We start from the raw sequence: 24,805 nt of genomic DNA, 5'->3' as shown, positions 1-24,805 counted from the left end.
TGATAATCTTGTTTTCTTGTGCCCAATAATGCATAATTTCATTTGATAAACACGTTTAGATTGAATGGTCATTTATAATCAGTCACAAGAACGTCGAATCTGAATCACTTGAACAAAACACGGGGGTGCTTAACTTTTTTCCAGGTGTATATTTCAACAAAACATATGTGATATGCCTTTCAACCATAAATAGCTAGTTTTACTGTTCAAAATAATTTGTAAATTGAGATATTATTAATTATTATCGATCATTCAAGATGTTTCTTAGATATTTTTATTGAATTCTCGGTGTGAAAATGTTATATGAAAAACAGGGAGTTCTTCATTTTACTCAAGTAATGATTTTACACACCACAAAAAAAAACTAATATTTTATTCTCCCAAGAAATGTTAAGACCAAAGAGAGATAGAACATCAAAACTACATGTTTTTGATTGATTATAAATATTTTAAACAAGTCCGACTCACTTATTTTACAAAACATTTTAAACTTGGGTTTATTTAAATATTATCGGTGTTTCGAATGCGTGTTTTTGACGTTGGACGAAGTTATATTATTTCTTGTGTTGGAATTTAACGTAATTCATTTTGTAACGTGTTTTGCGATTTATAGAACAGGGTAGATCCCGATTTTCACTCAAGCAATGGAACACGGCACTGAGGGTATCAGATGCTAGTAGAGATGGTTACATCTTGCATTAACTTTAACTAATATGCTGCACGTTTGTGGTAACTGGTTTTCTGTTTCATTTATACAACCTTAGCGCTTTGCATTGCTAACAGGATTGTTTCTCACCGTTTTATCAACACTTGATAAGATTTCTCGAGCTATTTCTGATAAACTGCTTCGGTAAAAGAATCTTTTGGTAAATACACAAAGTTTCAACTGGTTAAATATAAATTATTTGATGATAAATGTTTGCCTAAATGATGTACTTGCACGTAAAGATGTCTTCAAATTAGCTTTCATATTATAGAGGGATGATTTTTTTCTGCAAATATTCTCTGTGTGTATTGTTATAAAATTTAACTTTTGCTTGATTAAGTTCATAAATGTGGTTCAATGGCAAAACCTGACTGCTGTTAAACATTTAAACGACAAACGTTATTAATAAACCACGAAGCTTGGTATATGCCTTTAGACATTAAATTATTGAACATTGATATTTTATCAGCTTATTGTCTATTTTATTGTGAATCTATTTACGTCATTGTCTGAATGCCCTTTGGTGGCTCAGCGGTAAGCTTGCAGGCTTAGAACGGTACCTGCGATGGACACAGCGCAAATACTACATTGTTTGTTTGTTTGTAGTTATGCACAAAGCTACACAATGGGCTATCCGTGCTCTGCTTGCCACGGGTATCGAAGCCGGTTTCTAGCGTTGTAAGTCCGCAGACAAACCGCTGTGCCACTGGGGGCTACTACATTTGTAGCTTTACTCTTAAAATAAAACACTCAATCATGAACAGGCATTTGACATAGTTAGTAAAAGTAGAACAATAACAAAGGATGAGTTATCTTATAATGATTGAATTTTCATGGTTCTGAAATATATATGAGAGACATAATATTGTATGTTTTACATATATAAACATTTCTAAAAACAAAAATTAATCACTCAAAATCTCAAAACATCAAATAATGTTTATGATACTAAAAAAGTCCAACTAGGGTAAAAAAATGTTGAAATCACATTTAAAAAGGGAAAAACCCTAGCGCTGTCAACAAGTTGACCTATCTTCATTAAGAGTAAAACTAGACCGTAGACTAGTAAAACATCTGTAATAATAAAAGGGCATGTATGTGAGTCTGTGTGATAAGTGGCCATAAGGGTGTGCACCTAAGTAGTGTTACTTATCCACTCATCTTTTTGCGAGGCAAGCTAGCGAAAACCCACATAGGAAAGAATATGTGACCACCATAGCCCCAAGAGCAAATAACCTAGAAACCCGAAATTTTGCGCCCATACTAAGTGGACCCTGAGGGTGTGCACCAGGGTATTTTTAGTTATCTTATCCACGTGCGTGCGCATATCTCTAATGAGGCAAGCTAACGAAAATCACATAGAAAAAAAAGTGGTTCATTATATAACAACTTCTAATATGTAGAAAAGCTAGTGCGTTTTGGTAACAATGCGTTCCAACAATGGCTTTTATATCATGTTGCTTAGCAATAGAAGTATAACCTAGTTAAGATGCTATATGCTGAAAGTATAAAATGAAGCGTATAAGCTACAAAATGAAAAAAAAATATTTGTTGTTTTCTAATTTAGAAGCTCCGTTAAATAAAGAGGTTTGTTGTTTATTATTTGTTTATATTATTTAAGTTTAAAATCGGAGGACAAGTCAGAGGGAAGGTTATCTTTATAAACAGGCCACATTCCGTAAAGGAGCAATAAAAATATATCGATTAAACTTTTATGCTAAAATGGGCTCAGAATACACACACTGACATAGTCATCTAGAATAGATCAACCTGATAATCCGAACGAAGCCGGGTACTTTCGCTAGTATCAAGTACATTTTTAATAGGTGAAAATTTCCTGTCTTCAAACTAATTTATAGAAGTTATTTGTATGAAACAAACTAAACACGTTATAAAAGTTTGATTTTGGGTAATTCATGGTAGTTGACAATTTCAGTTACAATAGAAAATTAAATTTGGAACGACTTCTCGGTTTAGGAAGTTGATGTTGGTTTGGGTCCATTTGCTGCAAGTTACGAACGACATCAAGTGGTAAGGTTCAGCAGTGCTTTGGATATTGATGCAAATGTGATTATAACAGGATTACCCCAAGAAGGCCGCTCTTTCTTCAGTTTTGTCAGTGCTTTTGACTGGAAGGTAAGCTCAAGAATAATAATATTAGAGTCAGTTGTTTGAACTTTGTGATGTTAGTTTTATCTATAAATCAAAACACGATAGAGAAATATTATCGTACACTATATTGTCCTACTCCTAATTTTTGCGTGTTTAGTTAGTTGCTTCGAGGATAAAAAAGAAAGATTCTAAATTACAATATTTTTCTTATACTTAATGGTTAGTGAGCCTAATAAGTTGATTTTGAGACTTTTAGAACGTCTTATTTTCTGCTGCGATTAAAACTAAATGTTTCTCTCTCTTATAAAACCTTTTGTAAGGGTCGACATTCTACATTTGTTAAGACTTTTCAGTATCACCGTTTGGGATTTAATTGTCAACACTGCCACAATCACCACATGTTTGGATTTTGAAAACTTTCGACCTTCTTTAGAACGGTAAGATTCATATGAATAACTGAGCGCAGATTTGTTTTTTTTTTTCACATTATATATTCTAATAACTCTCTTCTCATGTTATTTATGTGAATGATATCTCTTTTTATTTCTTTAACTTCTTGTCTTAATAATATTGTGGACTGAAATACTGTTAAACGGCTACCTTTGGTTGCCAAATGTTTAGATTTCACTAAGTCATTTGGCGCCAAGTGGCAATTTGATTTAAGCTATAACCAAACACAAACAAAGTTTTGAAGGAAACTATAATTTTCAACGGGGGTTCAAGAAAACTGTTAGATAGTGACCTTTCTATCACTAATCATTTATAGTTTATAAAAAAAAATGTGAAGTACTTGTACTGTCCCAGTAATATTGGAAAACTCATTATAATGTTACTGAGAGTAATTGAATTATTTTATTGGCGTCCTACATTAGCAACGTTTTGCATATATACTGGCAATCATTCTCGTAATTTAATAATGGTTGGAGACGGCTTGAATGGGTAATGAAGAAAAACTTTAATATAAATTTAACATTACAGCAAATGTACAACGTTTCGACAAGGTGATGATGACAAAACCGTCTCCAACCATTATTAGTCTCAAAGTGGGTTCCTCGTCATCGAATTCTCGTAATTTGTTTTTACATAACGATTTTCTTATTTTCCAAAATAAATTGTTTGTTTGTTTTAGAGCAGAGCCACATTGGGTTTTCTGCTATGTCCACCGCTGGGAATAGAACCCTGGATTTTAGCGTTGTAACTCCCTATACTTACCGCTGTCCAAATCTGGTACACCAAAATGAAACCTTGACCTAAAACTGTTACGCTCCTTTATGCATTAATGACGGCCCGGCATGGCCAGGTGGTTAGGGAGCTCGAGTCGTAATCTGCTGATCGCGAGTTGGAATCTCCGTTCCACCGAACATGCTCGCCCTATCAGCCGTGGGGGCGATATAATGTGACGGTCAATCCCACTATTCGTTGGTAAAAGAGTAGCCCAAGAGTTGGCGGTGGGTGGTGATGACTAGTTGCCTTCCCTCTAGTCTTACACTGCTAGATTAGGGACCGCTAGCGCAGATAGCCCTCGTGTAGCTTTGCGCGAAATACAAAACAAACAAACAAACACTTCAGATATTCTCCATGTAAAGTCTCAGATCTCAGATATAGAAAGGGATATTTTATTCAACTTCCTTTCCATAAGTGTATAACTTTTCAGCGGACATTCTGAAGGATGTACGCAGACTACAGATTGAGAACCGCTGCTATAAACAATAAGATATAGATTTCTTAGAAGTTTCTGCTGGCGTGTTTAACGCCGAAGTTGAAAAAGCGCAATCTTTATTATATAGCAAGAGTGTGATGAAGAATTACATTATGACTATATGTTTGTTATTTTTTCAAATATTTCACTCTTAGCTGCGTTATACAGACCACAAGAAATATATTAAAGGACTTTCTCTATCATTTTTTTTTGTATTTTTGAACTGTTGAATTCACTAAATTCTGGAATTGATTGGGTGATTGGAATACAAGAAATTAAAGAATAAATTGCAAAATCTCCAGGTTTTGTATATTCACATTTTTTCTCCGGAAGATGACGTTTCGAGCAGCTCTATTAGTCAGATTTTAAAGCTTAGAATAAAAAGCGCTTATGGATCAAAATGTATTAACTCCATTTGAATACTACATCAAATTATACTGTGCATAATCTCTAGTTTACCATAATCTAGTTCCGAGTCATGCGAATTTAAAAGTGTTTAAATAACACAAAACAAGGGAATATGTAGCTTACCATCTGTCAACCAACCTAAACATTCAACAATCTACACTTTTGTCTTAAGTTGTATGATCTGACGAACAGCGCTAGCTCGAAGCGTTATCTTCCAGAAATAAAGAATATATAAAACACTTGGTGATTTTCTAACCTATTATTCAGTTTCTGTATTTTTGTCGTCTAAGCTGTTAACTACATTTGCATATGATTTTAATACAAGAGCCAGAGTCACATCTTAAATGTCATTTCTATCCGCCATGCATATGATGGCGTTTAACATTAAAGTCCATTTGTCAAAAGGTACGGTAGTCTCATATATAGATATAATTTCACATGAGCATGAGATTTAGTTTCAGTTAATATTATAGCAGCCAACACATTACTCAAATTTATTGTGATTTAGGCATTTCTAGAAAACCACCACCAAGGCCAGATCAGGGTAATGAAAATAAGCTAAATGGAGAAAAGAAGTCTAATTCTGAATTAACATCCATGCAATTTTGTACTCCACATACCTGAGCGATCTTAGGGTTGGACCTATACATGAGTTACCTGCAAGCATGACCTATAGATTAAATGAGCGGCATTACAGCCATCATTGCTGACCAAGTAACAGTGAAGTTCAGAAATAGTGGATTACAAAAGAAAATTTAGAAGATAAAGTAACAATTCCATTAAATGAACAAAAAGGTTTTGTGGTAAGCTATGAATGCAATCTTATGTGTTACCACCTGCGAACTCAGTGATAGCGATAAGATATGTAAGACAGTTTCCTGTCCAAATATCAAGCTGAAATTACTTGGACTGCTATAAATCTGAGATAAATATATATTTTGATTATTGTGTATAACTATGGACAGACAACTATGAAGCTACTAGCTGGAACAACATATGAGAAGGTAACAACAGAAAAGAGTAGGTACTGGTTAAGTATGCTGATATGTTTATTTGCCCAGACGGATGCCTGAGTCGAACATAGACATGAGTGACACATTACATAGATTTCCAAGAGCGCTAGGGATATAGCAACACTAGGATAAAGCAGATACTAGAGGATTGAATTATATAGTTATCGAAAAGTCTATAAAGGATGAGCCTGTGAAGGCCAGTTGTTTTGGTTCGACTTTTCACAATTCATAATGCATTTATTTAAATTCCAGGAATACAGTCATGTGTGTAGCTGAGAGAGCACACAGGCAACTAACTCGAGGAATTTACGTGTGAAGCAGAGAATCGTCTCAGAGACTAAGGATACAAACAGCATACAATACTTTATTCTACATTCATATCTAACATACTGACATATTCAGAAACATCAAAAGTACCGAAATCACCTTGAAACAATTCTTCAAACATACCAAAGTCTTCATTTTGCTCTTGTAATTGTTCATTAAGCAAACCTACTATCAAATTAATTAATTCCGAGACGATGTTGAGCAAATTATCCACTAAATTATTACTTGAAATATATACTGACATAATTACGTTTAGTAAGATTCCAGATGTAGTTAGAGAGCTTATTTAACATCATATACTATACGTTGTTAGACTAGAGGAATTGTCAATCGAAACTTACAGAGAGTTTGCATGTGGGCGCTGGAACAACAGCTTTGCAATGGCCATCTTCTTCACTAACTGGAACACTGGAGATGAGTGGTACTGGTGTAAAATTGTCTGTCTCAGGAACACCGGAGAGATTTGGTGCAGGGTTTTCAGCTTCAGGAAACGTCTGGGAGAGCTCCTGTACAACCGAAAAACATGAGTTTTTATATGTTATTCTGGGTATTATTAAGATACCTCAAATAGCTCTTCAGGCCCAGTCTACAAGTAGGTTCTTCATTTAATTAGACCAATAATGCTGATTCACTAAACCAAAACTAAAAACTAATTGGAGCTTGTCAGAACCTGTTAATCAGCTGACCATTTGCATATATCCCTCCTTCTTGTTGACCATTTCATTGCTGCAGCTAGTGCATTTAAGGTAAACTTTCTGTACCTTTTCTCTTTGCAACGAGAGAAATTGTTTATATAAACAATTTATGCCGTAATTTCATGTCGTAATTTGTCGCTGAGTCTCATTTGACTTGTCACATGACAATTTGTTATTTGTTTCAACCATCTTTATGAAGCTTCTATTATACACTCGTTAATGTGCATATCCTTGCTGCAACTTACATGTATGTATGACATACATAGGATATTAAATTTTCTCTCCTAGAACCATTTGGAATGTCGATAAAAGTGCCTCAAGATGCTTCAAGTACCTAGCCATCACCTATGATAATTATCAATAGGAAGGGAGGCACACCAAAATTATCTTTGAACTTTGTGTGAGTGAACATGGTAATGCATATTGACATATTTTCCCTACCTTGTACAGACAGTCATACAGATATTTGAGAGGGCTCCATTTGGCTCGATACTTTAAACCTCGTTTGTGGCTAATGGCAAGTAGAACTTGATAATGTACTCAAAAGTATGAATTTTCCATCCGACTATTTGGCCTATATACTCTGCCAGGTAATTTTTAGTGGCTAATAGATCTGACATCACATACGATACAGTTGTATTGGCGTATGATATAATTCGGGAACATTAATTTTCAGACATACATTTCTCACTGCTGTTGAAAACCTTCAAATACTATTTTGGAAAATAAGAAAAGCAGGGACAAAACTTATACCAGAAACGTTTCAGCTTATTCATAAGCAAGCAGACTATCTGCTAATTTCTAGTAGGAAGCTGGTGGTATTGTGCTCCACTCTTCCTTTAAAGCACTAGTAAGCTCCACTACTAAAGAGGTCCGTCTTAGCCTTGTCCTAATTCTGTGTTCCAGTTCATCCCAAAGATGTTCTATCAGGTTGAGATCGGGGCTCTGTGCTGGCCACGGCAATGTTCCGATGTTATTCTATTCAAACCACGTGTTCAATCCTTGCTTTGTGTCATTGAGCGTTATCATGTTGGAAGGTGTAAGGGCCGGTAACAAAATGCTGCCACAATGTAGGACACACAGAATTGTACAGATCATTAATGTAGGACTCAGAATTCATGAATCCATGCACTGCGAAAAGTGGACCTAGTCCATACAACGAGAAGCACACCCAGATCATGATACCGTCACCTCCAAACTTCACCTCTAGGCATTCTCCATACCCAAACACGTCTATTAGAGTGGAAGAGGTGTAGCGTGACTCGTCGCTCCACGGGACCGATCTCCATTGATCCATAGTCCAGGTTCGGTGTGCCTTGCCCCATGAATTTGTTTTTGTTATCAACGGCTTGTGGGCTGCAGCTCTTCCGTGAAAATTCATGGCATGCAGCTCTCGACGTGTCATGGAAACATTTATAGGACTGCCTGTGGCTACTCGCATCACCAAACACAGATTCTCTAGGGTCTGACGGTAAGATGAGGTAACCAGCCTTCTCAAAATGCGTCCGCTCCTGTCAGTCAGTATCTTACGCCTACCTGGTCGTATCTTGGGCTCATTGTCACCTGTGGACTTCTATTTCTTCAGCATGTTGCCAACTGTCGACCTGGGAATATTTAATTGTTGCGCAATAGCATGTACAAACATTTCTTCCAAATGAAATCCAACTATCCTTCCCCCTCTGAAACTCTGTTAGCTCTTTCCGTGTGCTTATCATTCAGCGTACAAGTTTGAAATGATTTCCGAGCGAACCGCCGATCACTTTTGTAGGCCAAACTATTTGCATATTTCATCGTCACACCTATTTTTCTGCAATTAGAGGTGTGTCCTACGACTTTTGGTAGGATAGTGTATATGAGTATCGCGTTTAGCATCAACAACACAACGTGCATATTTTGTTTTTATATAAAATATAAAAACATGATTACTGTTCTGTATAAGGTATGATTAATTACATTTGAATATTTTATTTCATTTATATGGATTGCATGTAAAATAAAAAGGTTTTCAATCAAATATAAACTAAAAGATGGGGATAAATATTAGCTTCCGATTAGAGCAAGCTACCTGTTTAGAGTGAAACCAAGATTGAAACTTGTATCGGAAATGGCTATAGCTAATTAAATATACTTATTTATAAATATTATAATATATTGTTTCACCAGATGGGTACTCTCACTCTTTACGAAGTTTTCGGCCGTAATCCCAATAATATCTCATGATGTTCAGCAACCTTAGGAGATCTAGGCAAGTAATAAAAGTAATCAAATAGAAAGAATAGAGTATATCTTACCTACCATTACAAAAATACTGGCACTGAGCCCTCCACAGTGTCAAATGTCTATCTCAAAAGATAAAGATATCTACACTTCTAGAGAAAACTTGTTACTCATGTTTCCTGCTTGCCATAGCTCCTCTTCCAGCCCGACCCGACAAGACATGTGACGGTACTTTGTAGAAACGAACAATTACGTATTTGTGCTCTCTGGAAACTATATCACACCTTCAGTCAATGACACCGCAAAATCAAGTCTTTATTCACTTGTTCTAGTAACTTAGCATGTACTAATTCTCTATTACGACTTTTTGTTTTAGAAATATGTGAGTTTTTTTTATCAACGTTTCACAAAGAAAGTTATATCTTCTGTAAATGGCGAAATGTAAACGCTATAAACCTCGAAAAAATTCAATAGTAATAATAAGACTTAGAGAGGAAAATTACAACAAGAAAGTAATTAGCAAAAAAAAACTAATTTAACTTAACGAATAACGTAATGTCACATTATACACCCAACTGTTATATAGCTCGTATTTACCATTCACAATAAGAGCTTAAATTAAGAGGAGGTAAATCTAGTGATGGTCAATACACTTAAGGGTTCTACATTACTATAAATAATATCGAAAATAATTAAAGTGTAGATGTAGAAGTTTTTCAAAGGTCTTTTAAAGATTGTGATATTCTGATAACTTTCTAATCCTATAACCAGTATTAAGAATATTGTGGGATTTCCAACAGAATTGAATGAATTTTGTCAGTAAATTAGGTAAACTTGTGCTATTGAATGCTTAAATCTTCGTTGTATAATGTGTCCCATACCTTTGAACGACCAAATATACCCTTTGTTACAGCCCTATTTTTTACTGTTCACTGATCCTTAATATTTATGCAATAAGAGAATGGTCACAATCTACAACTAAGGGAAAAGTTCCATTTTCTTTGACTTTACGTCAAATTACTAATACTTTTGTAGTTAACTTTTCTAAGATAGAAGCAAAATTACTTGAACTCGCTAAAGACGATTCACATTTTCAATGGACTGATGACTACAAACATTTATTCAAGTTACTAAAATGTGGTTTAGTTAGTAAACTAGTGTTAGTTTATCCTAAGCCTAATTGTTATCGATAGTGGAATTAAAGCAGTGCTATTGCAGGTACAAGATAATCACACACTAACTGCAGCTGAACGTCATTACTGGCCCCTCAGTGGCACAGCGGTATGTCTGCGGACTTACAACGCTAGAAACTTTGTTTCGATACTCGTGGTGGGCAGAGCACAGATAGCCCATTGAGTAGCTTTGTGCTTAACTTCAAACAATCAAACCTCATTACTGTACAACTGAGAGTTCATAATTGAAATCGACTTTTCATTACCGAAGTGGATTATAAACTTGAAAGAACTGAAAGATATAGTGGCTTGTTGGGTAACAATATTGCAAGAGTACAATTTTGCTCTAAAACATCATTTGGGAGAGAGAAACATGTAAATGGTGACATGTTCTCTGGCAGGAAAATTTGGCAGTGACCATTTACAGAATATTGTGACCTAGGACATTATGAAAGTTAATATTTCCCCAATAAACATAAATAAACCAACAACAACAACAAATTAGAGAACTCATGGTTATTGATAGTAATTAATGAATAGCTTCGGAGAAAGAAGCTAAAAGACCCGAACTCAGTGTGAAAATTACTTTCTATATAGAAGGCGAAAGCAACAATTCATGGTAGGGTGTTGCTTTACAATAATGATTTTGATTAAACATCTTTGAGCAAGGCTCTAGTTAAAAGTGGTAAAAAGTAAGATTGTGCTAGAAGTTATGAAAGGAATAAAATATTTGAATATTATATTTATGTAGAAAAAGTTTTTGGAGAGAGAGATAGGGGAGGTATGGTAAGAGAAAATGTAGTTCAGGAAGCCTAACACAAATAATCGTCACAAAATGACTAAATTATTTACTGATGGCAAGGAGAGAGAGAAATGGGTAACCTCTTTTCAAAGTTTTAAAAATATATTTTCAAAGTAAGGAAACTAAAATCAATTCTTTAGAAATACCACTAAAATACTACATGTTACAGCACTAAAAGGACAAGAAAAATACGAAATGGAACCAAATGGGAAAATAAGATTAGGAATATAGTAGAAACATTTTACAAGAAATTAAACAGAGAATGAAGAAATCAAAAAGGCTTCAATAATTTTCAAGTACATTTGGAAGGGGATATTGAAAATAGAAAGACGGAAATGATGCAATTTCAGGCAAAATTTTGGGATTTAAGTATCTTTATTGCTAAGGCTACCTGCCATCATCCTTAAACTTGAACTATTCACCAGAGGGAATACGGCTAATTAACTGCACCCTTCCAAAAATCATTCACGTTAAAGGATAAACTGTCACTGCTTTAATGCATCATAATGAAAAGTACAAGAATATTTTGTGGTATTGTACAGATTCGAACCCGGCTTATCAGTCCTGAAATCCAGAGCTTTACCACAAAGCCAACCCACGCCCTCGGGATTTAAGAGAAACGTTACTTGGATCCTAAAAGATTAATGAATCAAAAATGTGAAGAGAAGACAGAACTTAGTAACCAATGAAATTAAAAAGGATGTGAAGAATATCAGTAAGAGTCAGAAGAAAAGTAAAAACAAAATAAGTAGATAATTGATTTGGACTCACCCCATTAAGTATTGCTCGAGCAAATTTAGTAGGAATGCAAAAAGAAAAAAATGGTCTAGACCTGCAATAGTAAACTTTTAACAAGAAAAATAAATATTTCAAATTCTAAAACTGAATTAGAGAACTAAAGATAAATTGGTTGAAACGGCCAAAAGTGAGAGGGAGGAGCAGGTAATTATGAGATGTATTAAGATGACAATTAATGACCAAAGGTTAATGGGGTTAAGAAAATTCAGAAGTGGGGATTAAAAGTAAGTGAAAATTGAAAAAGAAAACAAGTAGATAACAAGTAATAAAGAAATACTATGGAAAAAGAAGAGACTGAAAAATTTTAAGCAAAAATGTAGAGTAATGTGATATTGTAAAAGGAAGACAAAACACTAAAGAAAATGGAAAATAAAAATAGCAAAGGAACGAAAACAACACAGGATGTTACTGAAATATTAGCGGCAAATGTGGAGGGATTATTTAATAAGAAGAATAAGGATTTCTGGGAACATGTTTGAAAAATGAAGTAGTGATTTTAATGGAGACATGAATGAAGCAGAAGTTAAATGGTAGTATAGCGAAGAAACTTGATGTCATGTATCAGTAGAAATTGAAAAGGATGGAAGATAAAAAAGAGAAGAAAAGTTGACGGGACTTTGAATGAAATACAAGAAACAAAAACAAATCAGGAATAGAGCAAATGGTTTAAAAGATGGAAATGAAATTGAAAGAAGGATCACAAGAAGGAAAATATATAATATAGTAGGAGATATGAATGGAAAGGTTTGAGAAAATCAAAGTAAAAAATATGATGAGAAAGAGAAAAAGGTATGGATTTCCATAGAAAGGGTGTAAAAATCATAAGATCAAAAACTGAATAGAGAAGGGTATTGTGAATCTTGGTAATGCTGGTATTGAATGTAAAAATGGACGGGGTCGAGGATAGAAGATTGAGTAAGAAAAGCTTTCTTGATATCCTATAAAATTGAAAAAATAACGACAACATAAAACAATTATTAAGTATATTATGGAAGAAAATAGGAGATAATTGGAGCTTAAACCAAATATAGATGGGACACAAAAGGGACAGGTAAGTGAAGAGAAACAGTTAGAATATATAGTTTGGAATTGAAGACAAGATAAAGGCAAAATGGTATGGACAAAAATGGAAAGGATATTGGAAGACATTTATAAATAAATAAGAAGAAGACCAGGAAGAACTTAATATTTTCAAAATAGATAAATTAGACATTAAGGGTAAAACGAGAAGAAATAGTGAGATAATTAACCTTTCAACTTGGGTTTTGTGATGAAGACAACCGAGAAGTTCTGAAAGACTTGGTTAGCAGAATGTAAACAGCAAACGAAAAGCAAGTAAGGGGGTACTTAAAAATGTTTAGGTATGAGAAAACAAAATGAGAGAGAGGAAAAAAATGCTAAAATAACTAAGGAATTTTAGAAAGTGCTGAACATACTCAGGAGAAAGAGGAAGGACGGTGTACAAGACGGGAATATAAGAGAATTGGGGAACACTAGAAGTTTTAAAAGGTGAATGAGAGAGAATTGAAACACAAAATATATAATAGGAAAAAAGAGAATGGAAAAGAAAGTGGTTAGTTAGTGGGCAAAGAAAAGCATTTAAAAGTTTGAAAAAAGGGAATATCCTAGGATAACATGATGAGTTGAATTAACATCATAGGAATTTAGGAAATAAATTATTAGCAACAATGAATAAAATACAAGAGAGAACAAGAAATGTAAAGAATGAAAAGAGCCATATATGTATCAATTTATAAATTGGGAGATGAATGAGAGAAAAGTAACTATAGAGAAGAGTTCCTACTGAGTGTAATGCACAAATTGATGTCTGAAATGATGACAAGAAGGATTATATGAATGGTTAATAGAAAATAATGATAAATAAAAACCAAGCAGGATTTTGAAAAGGTATGCCAATAGTGATAATATATTATTTTGAATGCTTTAGTAGAAAGTCAGTTTCAAACATAAAGAGGAAATCTATAAAAATATTTCTTAGATATAAGTAACTAATTGGAAAGAGTTGATAAAATAGAAATACCTTAGATAAGGTTATATTTGGTAAAATAAATTTAGAAAGAAACGATAAATACAATTATAATAAAAGTCACAGGGTTTGCTTTCAGAGGGTGAAAGAAGCTATACAAGGATGCCCACTATGTCTGACGCTATTTTTAATATATTTAAATGAATTGAAAGATCAATAGATGAAACAAAATGCACGCGGAAATGTGAATGCCAAAGCAATTCTGCTTGAAATATGCAGATGATATAGTAATGTTGGTGTGTTATCCAGAGGAAATGACAAGCATGCCTGGGATACTTTATATTTAGATAGATGGTTTTTAGAAAGGGTAAAAGTATGAAAAAAATCGTTAAATGCACAACACGAAAATAGGAAAGTACGATTTCTGTTAGAGTAGTAAATTTGATGAAACAATACACTAATACGCGAAATATTTAAATGGTTCAAATAATTGTAAAACTGTTTCTAGTCATATTGTAACTATTTTAACAAGGATATTCATTACATATTATTAATCATACCAGGTCCAACATAGTTGTAGAAATGTCTTTTGTCACATCGTGCCGATCCTAGTAAAGATCGTCACTATACATTATACATCATGCCGGCTCCAATATATTTGTAAAACTGTTTCTAGTCGTATTTTGCCTATCTGAACAGAATCTTTGTTCACATTATACATAATACCTTTATTTGTATTACAGAATAATGAGATAATTAACCTTTCAACTTGGGTTTTGTGAGCTAAATAAGAGTGCACATTTTTTAGTATTTAATGTAATATTATGATGCTTGATCATTGCTTCACTTGAATTTGCTATTTAAGCCATTTCAAGGAAGAAAAGATTGACAAAACTATTAACATTAACCGTTACTGTTTAAACGTCAATAAAGATAACTCTAAACAACGGGTCTGTTGGTTACTAATACTTAAGTAGCCTTTGGTATGTAACCCGTAACTTTTAAAGTATTATCTGTATTTATAAATAGCGTTTCAGGGAATCTTTGTCTCTCATTGTCCAGTTTGGTTTGGATTTCGCGCAAAGCTACAAGGGCTATCTGCGCTAGCCGTCCCTAACTTAGCAGTGAAAGACTAGAGGGAATGCAGCTAGTCATCACCACCCAACTCTTGGGCTACTCTTTTATCAATGAATAGTGGGATTGACTGTTATATTATATCGCCCCAACGACTGAAAGAACAAGCAAGTTTGGTGGGACGGGGATTTGAACCCGCAATCCGCAGATTACGAATAGAGCGCCCAAACCACCTGGCCATGCCAGGCCTCAGTGTCCAGTCAAATTGATGTGTTCTTACATTGTCGAAAGGTCTCTTGGGCAATGACTTGAAAGACACAAAAGATAGATATGAAATTCTATTTTTACACATCTGTGATTTTGGATACAAAATGGACACATTAAGAGGAATGTTAAAAGAAATTTTCAATTTAGATTAATATTGACCATTTATAAATTTAACGTTCATTATAATAAAATAGGTTTCTCTTTTCATCATTGCAGTCATAGCATTATTTGATATTTTTTAATGTGTTGATGTTTATTTTATAACAAATAGTCTAATTTCTTCGAGAAGCTTTGATCTGCCATACGATATGATTCCCCTAATGACTAATAATTTAGGTTAATGCATTTTTGCGTCGTGTCAGAGTTAATCTTTAAACCATATATTATTAGCTTACTAGTAGTTAAAACTTCAACTAATGTAGGTTATTGAAAATGCAATTAACAATAACTAATGTTAAGTCTATAATTCCTTTATTAACCTCATTTATTGTAGTATTAACGTCAATGATGTGCATGCTACTAAAATTAATTCAAGAAATCCTATTATTTTGTAATATTCAATGTTATCTAGGTAAACAAGACATGTTTATATTAGTTGCAAATAATGACAGCTGATAAAAATCAAATTTAGATTCAAAGAATTAAAGTGAATTTTTATGCACATAAGGCAACATTCAATATCACCAAACACATAAAATGGTGAAAGATAAATTACCGTACTTTTTAGGTTTTCCAAAGGTACTGTGAGAATAAGAGTAAACTTATTTCAGCATTTTAGTATATGTAAACAGTTTTCTAAAAACAACTGATAACACTGGCCAACAAGTCATTTTCATTAGATATAATTATAGGTGGGCTAGATAGCTCTTGGGACGATGAATCCAAATCTGTTTTTGGTTTTCCTCTAGCACGGTAAGTCTTCGTGATGAGACCGATAAAATTTGAAAGGTTATTGCCTTAATCATAATTTAAGTTGTTGCACATTTCTTTTTCACAAGTGTGTACTATATAAAGTTAACCAAGTGTATGGTGTGTATGACGTTTATATGGGAATTATACTGAAAAATGAATAAAGTTGTAACGTTAACTAGTATAATGTGTGATTATTACCTAAATTGTGCTGAAATTAACACCAGTCATATTTCAATACCTAGAGGTACTAGAAGAAAACCAAAAACAGATTTGGAATCAGCACGCAAAAGTGATATAGAAAAGTGTGTTTACATTATTGATGAGAGGAAAAAAGTTTGATTTTGTCGACCAGTGTAATTTTGTCTCAGGCTCCGCCATAACTAGTATAGGGGGAGCTTAACTTGAAATGCAGTGACTAAGAGGCTAACTGCATCAAGTTACGCAGTCCAGAGGTAACTTGAAACAATTTTCATATGTTTTAAAACGTTAGCACACACACTCTTAAAACTTATTATTTATAAAATTATTATATAAAAATTGGAAAAGAGGGACACATATAAATTAATGATATTACTATACACAGGTGTAGTAGGAAACATTACCTGAAGGTTAAGAGGGCCGTGAATGATTTGGGAGCTGCCTAGGCGAAATCCCCTGAAGCTTCTACTTTGTCAGGCAGTTTTAAAGCACATATATATGTGTGTGTGTGTATTTGGGGCATTGTTTTGTAATATTTTAAAGAAGGAGGAGAAGAGAAGTAGCTTAACTCCTAAACTATTAACACTTTCTTAACATTAATGTGTTCATACAAAGCATAAATACCTTATCTCTCTGGTTTGGACGTGGCTATCGACCCCTATTACTTCCCCGTTTTCTACGCCTATGCTCTACCCTAAAACTGTCCACTATAACGTTGACTACTACCTTTAATAAAGCAGTCTCTTGTAAGATTTCATAACATACCAGTACGTAGTCAACTGGAGGCTGCTGTGTTGTCTTATGTTATCTCGCTAACAATCAATTTTCGCACAACAGGCCTCTATACACGTAATCATAGGAATTAATGTCAAAAAATACCCCCTCCCCAGTGGTACAGCGGCATTGAAATTAGAGGGAGTGTTAGAATTTTGGAGTGTGAGGGTTTGACCAACAGATGAGACGATGAGAGAAATGGTGGGCTATGTGACAACATAGAAGAAACTGAAAAAATGTTTCACGATAAATAACTTCAGTAATTAACTGTTGCTGCTATCTATATTTGCTGTTAGAAAACTATTATATAACGAAAAAAAATAGAAAAGTGTCAAATTGTATCATACAACTAAATTTCCAACCAGAAACTGAGCATCGAAAGAGAATATGCTACGAACAAAAGAAGGTCTATGGATTCACAAATTAGATCCAGTTCTGAATATCAATCAGTCTGCTTCGTCTTTACTTATGAGGTTGTAATTGGAAACTCTATGCACCTGGATATAGTTAATGAATAGTCGAAAGCTCTCCATATAATCAGTCAGCCATTTTTTTTTTCCATGTTTATAGACAGTCACTTCATTCATAACGTACGTCCAGAATTGAATATCAATCAATCTGCTTCATCTTAAATTATGCTCGCAATTTCTTTGTGCTTGGAAATTGATAATGTATAAGAGAAATTCTCCAAATAATCACTCAGCTATTAGTTGCTATTGTTTAAAAGACTTTTAAAACAGTCTTGACTAGAAACTAATTATATTTTCTACTTTTTAAATGTGTATAATAATAATATAATAATAATAATTAAATATCCTTATAAACTGTGTGTAGAAAAACTACAAATTTGCGCTAATCCTCTAGGTTGTATACCATAACAGTTATAGAGCTTAATCTTGCTTGGTGATGTTATTTTCTCCTACTCACTTCAAGAAGTGTTACAGAAACCTGTATAAGTTAGTATGATCTAAAGAGATTTATTTCCGTTCACTATGCATAATGGGAATTATTGTTGACGTGGGTATTCTTGGACTGTGTAACACATACTAGGGCTTTTGTATGAATTGAAAGACTGGAATCGTTACGATTCTTGCTTCTGTCTTTGTCTCGTGCATTCGTGCTTTCATCAGCTACAATAACCAGAGCGAGTTCATTATAACAAAAACCGAAGCCGACCACTATTGGTGAAACATCCAAATAGTCTGTAGGGTTAGTTATTTGAATAAAGATTTTAGTCTTATTTGTTCATTTGTGTTTGTTTGTTTTTCATTTATTATTAGTATTCAAAATTAGTATTTACATAAAATATTAAGAAACCGGCTGTATTACGGATACTTAACACATTCTGTCCGGCATCGTTGTGCTTCATCATCACATATGTAGGCACCGTTTTACTGCAACTTGAATTTAAGTACATTTCCGACAAGTGATAAACACCTATTCTCCAGCTAGAAGTGTGAAGTGATATACAGTAATGACTTTCTGAGGAAAATATGAGAGAAAAATTAAAGATAGAGCTAGATTAATTAAATAGCACAGAGAAAAAGCATACATTTATCTCCTTAAAGTATTTTCTTTATGACTAAAAAGTAAAATATATTAAAAAGTATAACATTTCCCAGGTTAACCTGGAATCATTGGGTGAAGTACCGTAACAAATACAAAACTTCTCATGTTAAATACATGGCAGACTACGGTGAACAAATTATGGTTGAATATTTTCAAGATTACATCATAAAAGTAACACGAGTTCAACGTGATCAATTACAAGGAGTTGGAAGAAAGAAAGTTTAAAAAGGCTTTCCAGTGGCACAGCGTAGAAACCGGGTTTCGGTACCTGTGGTGGGCAGAGCACAGATAACCCATTATGTAGCTTTGTGCTTAATTAAAAAAAACAAAAAACAAACAGTTTAAAAAGATGTACCTGTACATCGGCACAGTTATTACTGCGTGGTTTACATATTCTTATCGCCTTATGTTGATAGTTTTCTTTATAAAGAATTTTATCAACGGAATGCCAAAAGAAGGAATCTGCTTAAACACATGTTCATAAACGTGCGAAGGTTCTTTAAGGTATTCTTTGGCCGTGCTGAAAGCTTACCGTAAGTTACTCCAGTATAGAAACCTTTACGATTAATCTGATACACGGATTTAGGGTATCTTTTTCATAAAAATGTATAAAAATAATCTGACCTGATGTTTTAAATCTGTTTTTACGCATTTAAGGAAATAATTCAGCTTATAATGCAGATATTTGAACCAACAGTGCTTTGATTATCATGCCAGCTTATTTTTATTGAATTAGTATGATATTCCGAAGGCCTGATAAAGTTTATCAGACTTAGCAAGATCAATATATATTCTATTTAAGTATAATTTATTTTTAACATATCCGTAGCTGAACTATTAAGATATCGTATATTTCACAATAAATGATCTAGTTTTCGATTAAACTACATCCTTTAAACGCAGTTTTGTAATAATCTCGCACTTACTTAAAATAATAAAATATACTAGGAAAGCCTGTGTATTGGATTAGTTCCATAATCCTACTGAACCTGGTATTACAGATGTTCAGGATGTTCTTTCATAAATAAAGATGTATTAGTGTTGCTTGTATTGTACAAGCAATAAGCATATAAGCAACCAGAAGTCCTGATATGCAGTGCAGCACCAGTATAATGAAAATCTAAGTTCAACCATGAGAACCCACACGCGAAGATCTTACCTACTCTATCAGGACAAACATACAGTTAACCATAGCAAAGTCGCCACAATACGTCCTATGGGAAAATAATATCCTCTTTCTTGATGACAAGGGGAACATCCCATTTATCTATTTCAATTTGTATACTGATAAACCAGTATAACATTAACCAATTCATAGGAATAAGATTAAATGTTATTTCACACATAAAGTTGTTATGATAAAGCATGAGTTACAGACTGTTTGCCTCACATGTTCGTTTTTCAGAAGAGTCATAGATCTGTGCAATCGAAACTGTGGACTGCCCAGCAAGACTTGTAAGTTTTGATTAAAACTCTCAAAACAATTCACAGTTATTTTATGATTTTATATTGTTAAGTAGATTATCATATCTTGAATTTTTAACGATCTGTTTTCTAGGTTTGGCTTGGAGTTATAATATCGTTAATGGTTGTTGCTTTAATTGCGACATTTGTCGAAAAGGTCAACATTCCAACCATCAAACGTCTCTCGTTTAGAAAACTATTTCTAGAAAAATGTTGGTCCTGTTTATCGTCACTCTTCTATCAAGGTGAGTATTCATACTAGCGTTTCTTTCTAGTTTCTCCTTTATCTAATGAATTAACTCCATACATTTTGTATTATTTTTTATTATTTTGCTAATTTTGATAAAAGTTTGATCTTAATGCTCCTAATGTAAACGTATATCAATTTCCTAACTTTAGTTATGAACAACTTCCTGAACGTCAGTAATACCAGGTTCAATAGGATGATGGGACTAATCCTATACGCAGGCTTTCCTAGTGTATTTTATTACTTTGAATTGAATGAAACAATATAAATAATTTGTGCATTAAACCAGTTGTTATTAAAACATTTTAACCAGTTAAGATAAGCACTTTTGAAGATATAGCAAATCCATGTATTTAAAAGTTCCATTTTGTATGGGATCAGACGGCTCGGTGGCTAGCGTACTAAGCTATATATTTGAGGGTTCATGAGTCACGTTTCTTAATGCAATAAAAAAAATCGCAGTTACCCTTTAGGGCAACACGTGCATTATAAGAGAGACGGTCAAATACCGTTGTTCGATTAGAGTAGCCCAAGAGTTGGCGTGAATGCTCACTCGTCGTTTACCCTCTAGTCTAACAGTTCACAATTTGGAACGGCTAGTGTAGATAGACCTTGTGTAACTTTGAGCAATATTTGATAGATCCAATTAACCGTTTTGATTTGATTTTGCAAGAAATGTTTGGTAGAATTTTAGATTGTCAGATATTTACTTGAGCCATTAGAAGTTATCAGGTATTACTTGGAACCTTGAAAGTTCTGCCTACTTTATCTGTTGGTCAAGAGTCAATCCTACATTATCTATGGGTAAAGGATCAGTATTTAATAAAAAATATATACTACTTCACAACTATTTTAGATTGTTCATGATAAAAGACGGTTCTTGTGCACAAGGTAATTAAATTGAAAAGAACATCAAAGCGTTAAAAATGTACAATAATTTATAAAAATAAAAAAGTACCTGGCTCAACATGTTTCGACGGTATTATACTCCGCAATCATTAGTTAGAATAGTAAAAATTGCAGCACAATAGAGAATCGGTTTCTCTGTTTTACAATCACATCAAACCATGTTACAGTAAGCATTCTACAAACTTCCAAAAATTAAATATTAAGGTACAGAAGTACTGAAAACAAACCAGTGTAACCATAGCTGATACACCAAATAAAAATATATATCGGTAATTTATTCTGATTGATAATATAAGTTACACGTCTGCTAAATTTTGAATACTGATTTCTCAACTGCAGTAAACACACATATGCTACGTATCACTGTATCAAATACATTTATCTTGCTAACTGTAAACAATCTAATCTATTCCATACACAGAGAGATAAATAAAAACAGACTATTAAATACCTTTATCGACTAGCTGGTTATTACGGCAAATCATAAATACACATAAAAAAACAAAGTTTGAATACAAAAGTGATGCAAAAAGCAAACAAACTGGAACAGAAGAACATCAATACACGAAGCATGTGTCCATTCAATACGAGCAGTAATGATCTTTACAACTTTTAAAATAGAAAATAATTATCTATACTGAATAATAATATCTTTGAGTTGAATGCATAGCGAGATTTTTCAAGTTTCAATAATGATGATAATAAATGTAACCCTTAAGACACCGCTGAGGTAAAATAAAATAACCTTACTACAGTACAAGTACCTCCAGTGCAAATAAATGAATACAAGGAAATAAAACGCTTCATTGTAACATAAACTAGAATTTATTTTTACATTTTTTTTAATTTCTGGTATTTTAAAATTAATTTACTTAGTTTCATTTTATAAGCTACTAATAATGTGCTCATAAGTTAATCAGTAATTTTTATAAGTCACTCATGAGCATTTCTATACATATATTATCAATGAATTAACGAGTGCATCATAATTATTCAAGTTTTTGAATAAACGATTGAATTTGTTCCAAGTCTTTTTTATCTTCAAGTAAACTTAACTCCCATCTGGATATTTTCTAACGAGTAAAGCAAATTTAAATTAGATCTGTTTTTCATACTTTCACCCAACGAAGCATTTCAAGTAATCAGTTTTGTTAATCAAACTTATTAGTTGAAAATGTCTGATCTGAACCTGCACGATTTCACGTACCGTCTAGCAAAAGTAGTAAACAATCTACTGTATATACATAAGGCACACGCACACACACATACACACAAAATGTGTGTCTGTCTGTTTGTCCGTTATCTAACTACTTCTAGGTCGCTGGGCCAACTCAACCAAGCTTTATGGGATAATAGTTTGAAACAAGGGGCATGTTAAAGGAGGGATCACAGCCCCTCCACCCTGTTATCGCTGTTATTAAGCGTTTATAATCTTTGATGTAAGTTAATGTTTAGCAAAATTCATAGATGGCGCCACGTCCTTACACCCAAAAACTTTATTAAATATATGAACATAAAGCACAAAAATCTGTGTGCCTGTCTGTTTGTCTGTTATATAACTACTCCTAGGTCGCTGGGTTGATAGTTTGGAACAAGGCACATGTTAGTGGGAGTACACAACCCCTACACCCTTATTATTGCTGTTATTGAGCATTTAATATCTTTGACGTAAGTTAACATTACCTACTTTCATAGATGGCGCCACGTCCTTACATCAAAAACAAAGAAAACCTTATCAACCACACACACAGTACAAGTGAAGGGCACACAAGCCTCTTACATATCTATGGAGGAATGCAATGAACAAAAGGCAACCAATGTTACAATAATACATAAACTCAGATGAAGTTTGTAATCCAACAGCCACCATAAGACTGATAAGAAGAGCCGTTTATTCAGTAATACCAACTTTCTTCTTTGACCCGTGACCTTACAACTTCATTCCATAAGACACTTCTACAATAATATTGTAATAATATTTTTACATAACCTCTTCTACTTTCTCCCTCATATTCACTATTCATACTTTCTCTTTCATTCTTCTCTATGTTTCACGCCAACCACTTCACGCGAGGTTCGTCAGAGATATATAACTCATGTGATGCATGAATATTGGAGTTTGGAGCTCAACAAATTAATGGTTTAGTCCAACTCAATTATATTAGTTGTTATGCTGATGACATGTATCACAGCCAGTCTCCATATTGAAATCTTTGAAAATTTTGTTTTATACTTTTTTCTGTTGAACATGCAATTTCATACGTGTCAACAACAGTGATTTTTAACCAAATGATCCTTCAACCATTTAGGAATTTCTGCAGTAATTTCACAGTGATCATAACTTCATGATCGAGCAACAACAAGTTTAAAGAGTAGCTGGTGTACTAAAATCATCGTACGTCATTATTTTCAAACCTATCAGATAGGTGAGTATCCCTGTTAGCCTTTTCAGAGATTATTATATATCTCTGCATTTTTGACAAGTTGCACTGCTTGTTAAACTTGACCTGCGTCTGTATTTATTTTGAAGCAGCAAAGCAAAATATCAATTTTTTAGCTAACTATTCAACTATAAACATTGTTGATGAGTATAAGTTAGCTGAAATTTAGTGAAATATTTTATTATAACGAGAATATAAAAATTTTCTTTTCTTTTATTTCTATACAAAAGCAGACTAGATAGCTCTTTCAAGGGTAAGTTAAGGAAAATGTTTGTTGTCTATATTTGTGTACTCCTATTAGCCATAACGTAGTAAATTATTTTCTATCATATGGATATTATTAAAGTTAATTACAAGAGCAATAAACATCTCAGTGATAGAATTGTCTAAACAATAATTGCACGCAAGTAAGAAATATAACTCTAATGCTTAAGAAATTTAATAAAAATCATGTAATTTTGTTTTATGTAATACAAGCTGAGGTACTCGTCCTTTGTCTGGGTTATGAACTTAAAAAAATGTGAGGGTTGATGTTTTAATAAGTAACACAGAAATCCTAACTTTCAAACAATTTATCTATAACAGAGCATATTATTGCAGTATTTATTATTACCTCACCAAAAGTTTTGTATAAGCTTTAAGAACTCAATATATATATATACTTAAAATATGCTATTCACTGTGCAATGGTTAGGGTGACTTTGTAGGAAAATGTAGTGGCCAAAGTAGTGGTAGTAGGGGTGCTTTTAACATCCAGCTCTTAATGTCCTTCCACAGTGTTTCACATGATTAATTAATTGAGTTACTGGCCACACAAGTGTCTTATGGGCTGAAGTTGAAAGGTCACGGGTCAAAGTAGAAAGTGGTTATAAGTCAATAAATGTCTCTTCGTATCAGCATTATGGTGGCTGTTTAATTATAATTTTCAGTTAAGTTTATTTGAAAAGTTTTTTTGGTGTACAAAACTTGAAGATAGCTTTTATATGCGGAAACATCTGTTAGCCGAGTTCTTGT

General features: G+C 33.4%; 1 protein-coding gene across 2 annotated transcripts in view; it reads left to right on the top strand.

The window, feature by feature from the left end:
- LOC111085567 (glutamate receptor-like) overlaps positions 1 to 24,805 on the top strand; it is a 49,352-nt gene that overhangs the window by 7,164 nt on the left and 17,383 nt on the right. For both annotated transcript variants that reach the window (XM_022384725.1, XM_022384724.1), the window contains 2 exons: positions 2,684 to 2,842; positions 20,289 to 20,439. In XM_022384725.1, coding sequence (XP_022240433.1) covers positions 2,684 to 2,842; positions 20,289 to 20,439 — 310 coding nt within the window. The remainder of the gene's footprint in view (positions 1 to 2,683; positions 2,843 to 20,288; positions 20,440 to 24,805) is intronic.

This window comes from Limulus polyphemus, unplaced genomic scaffold, assembly GCF_000517525.1.
Source record: "Limulus polyphemus unplaced genomic scaffold, Limulus_polyphemus-2.1.2 Scaffold474, whole genome shotgun sequence".
Lineage (NCBI taxonomy): Eukaryota > Metazoa > Arthropoda > Merostomata > Xiphosura > Limulidae > Limulus > Limulus polyphemus.
The sequence above is the reverse complement of the archived record's forward strand: the minus strand, read 5'-3'. Positions and strand labels throughout refer to the sequence as shown.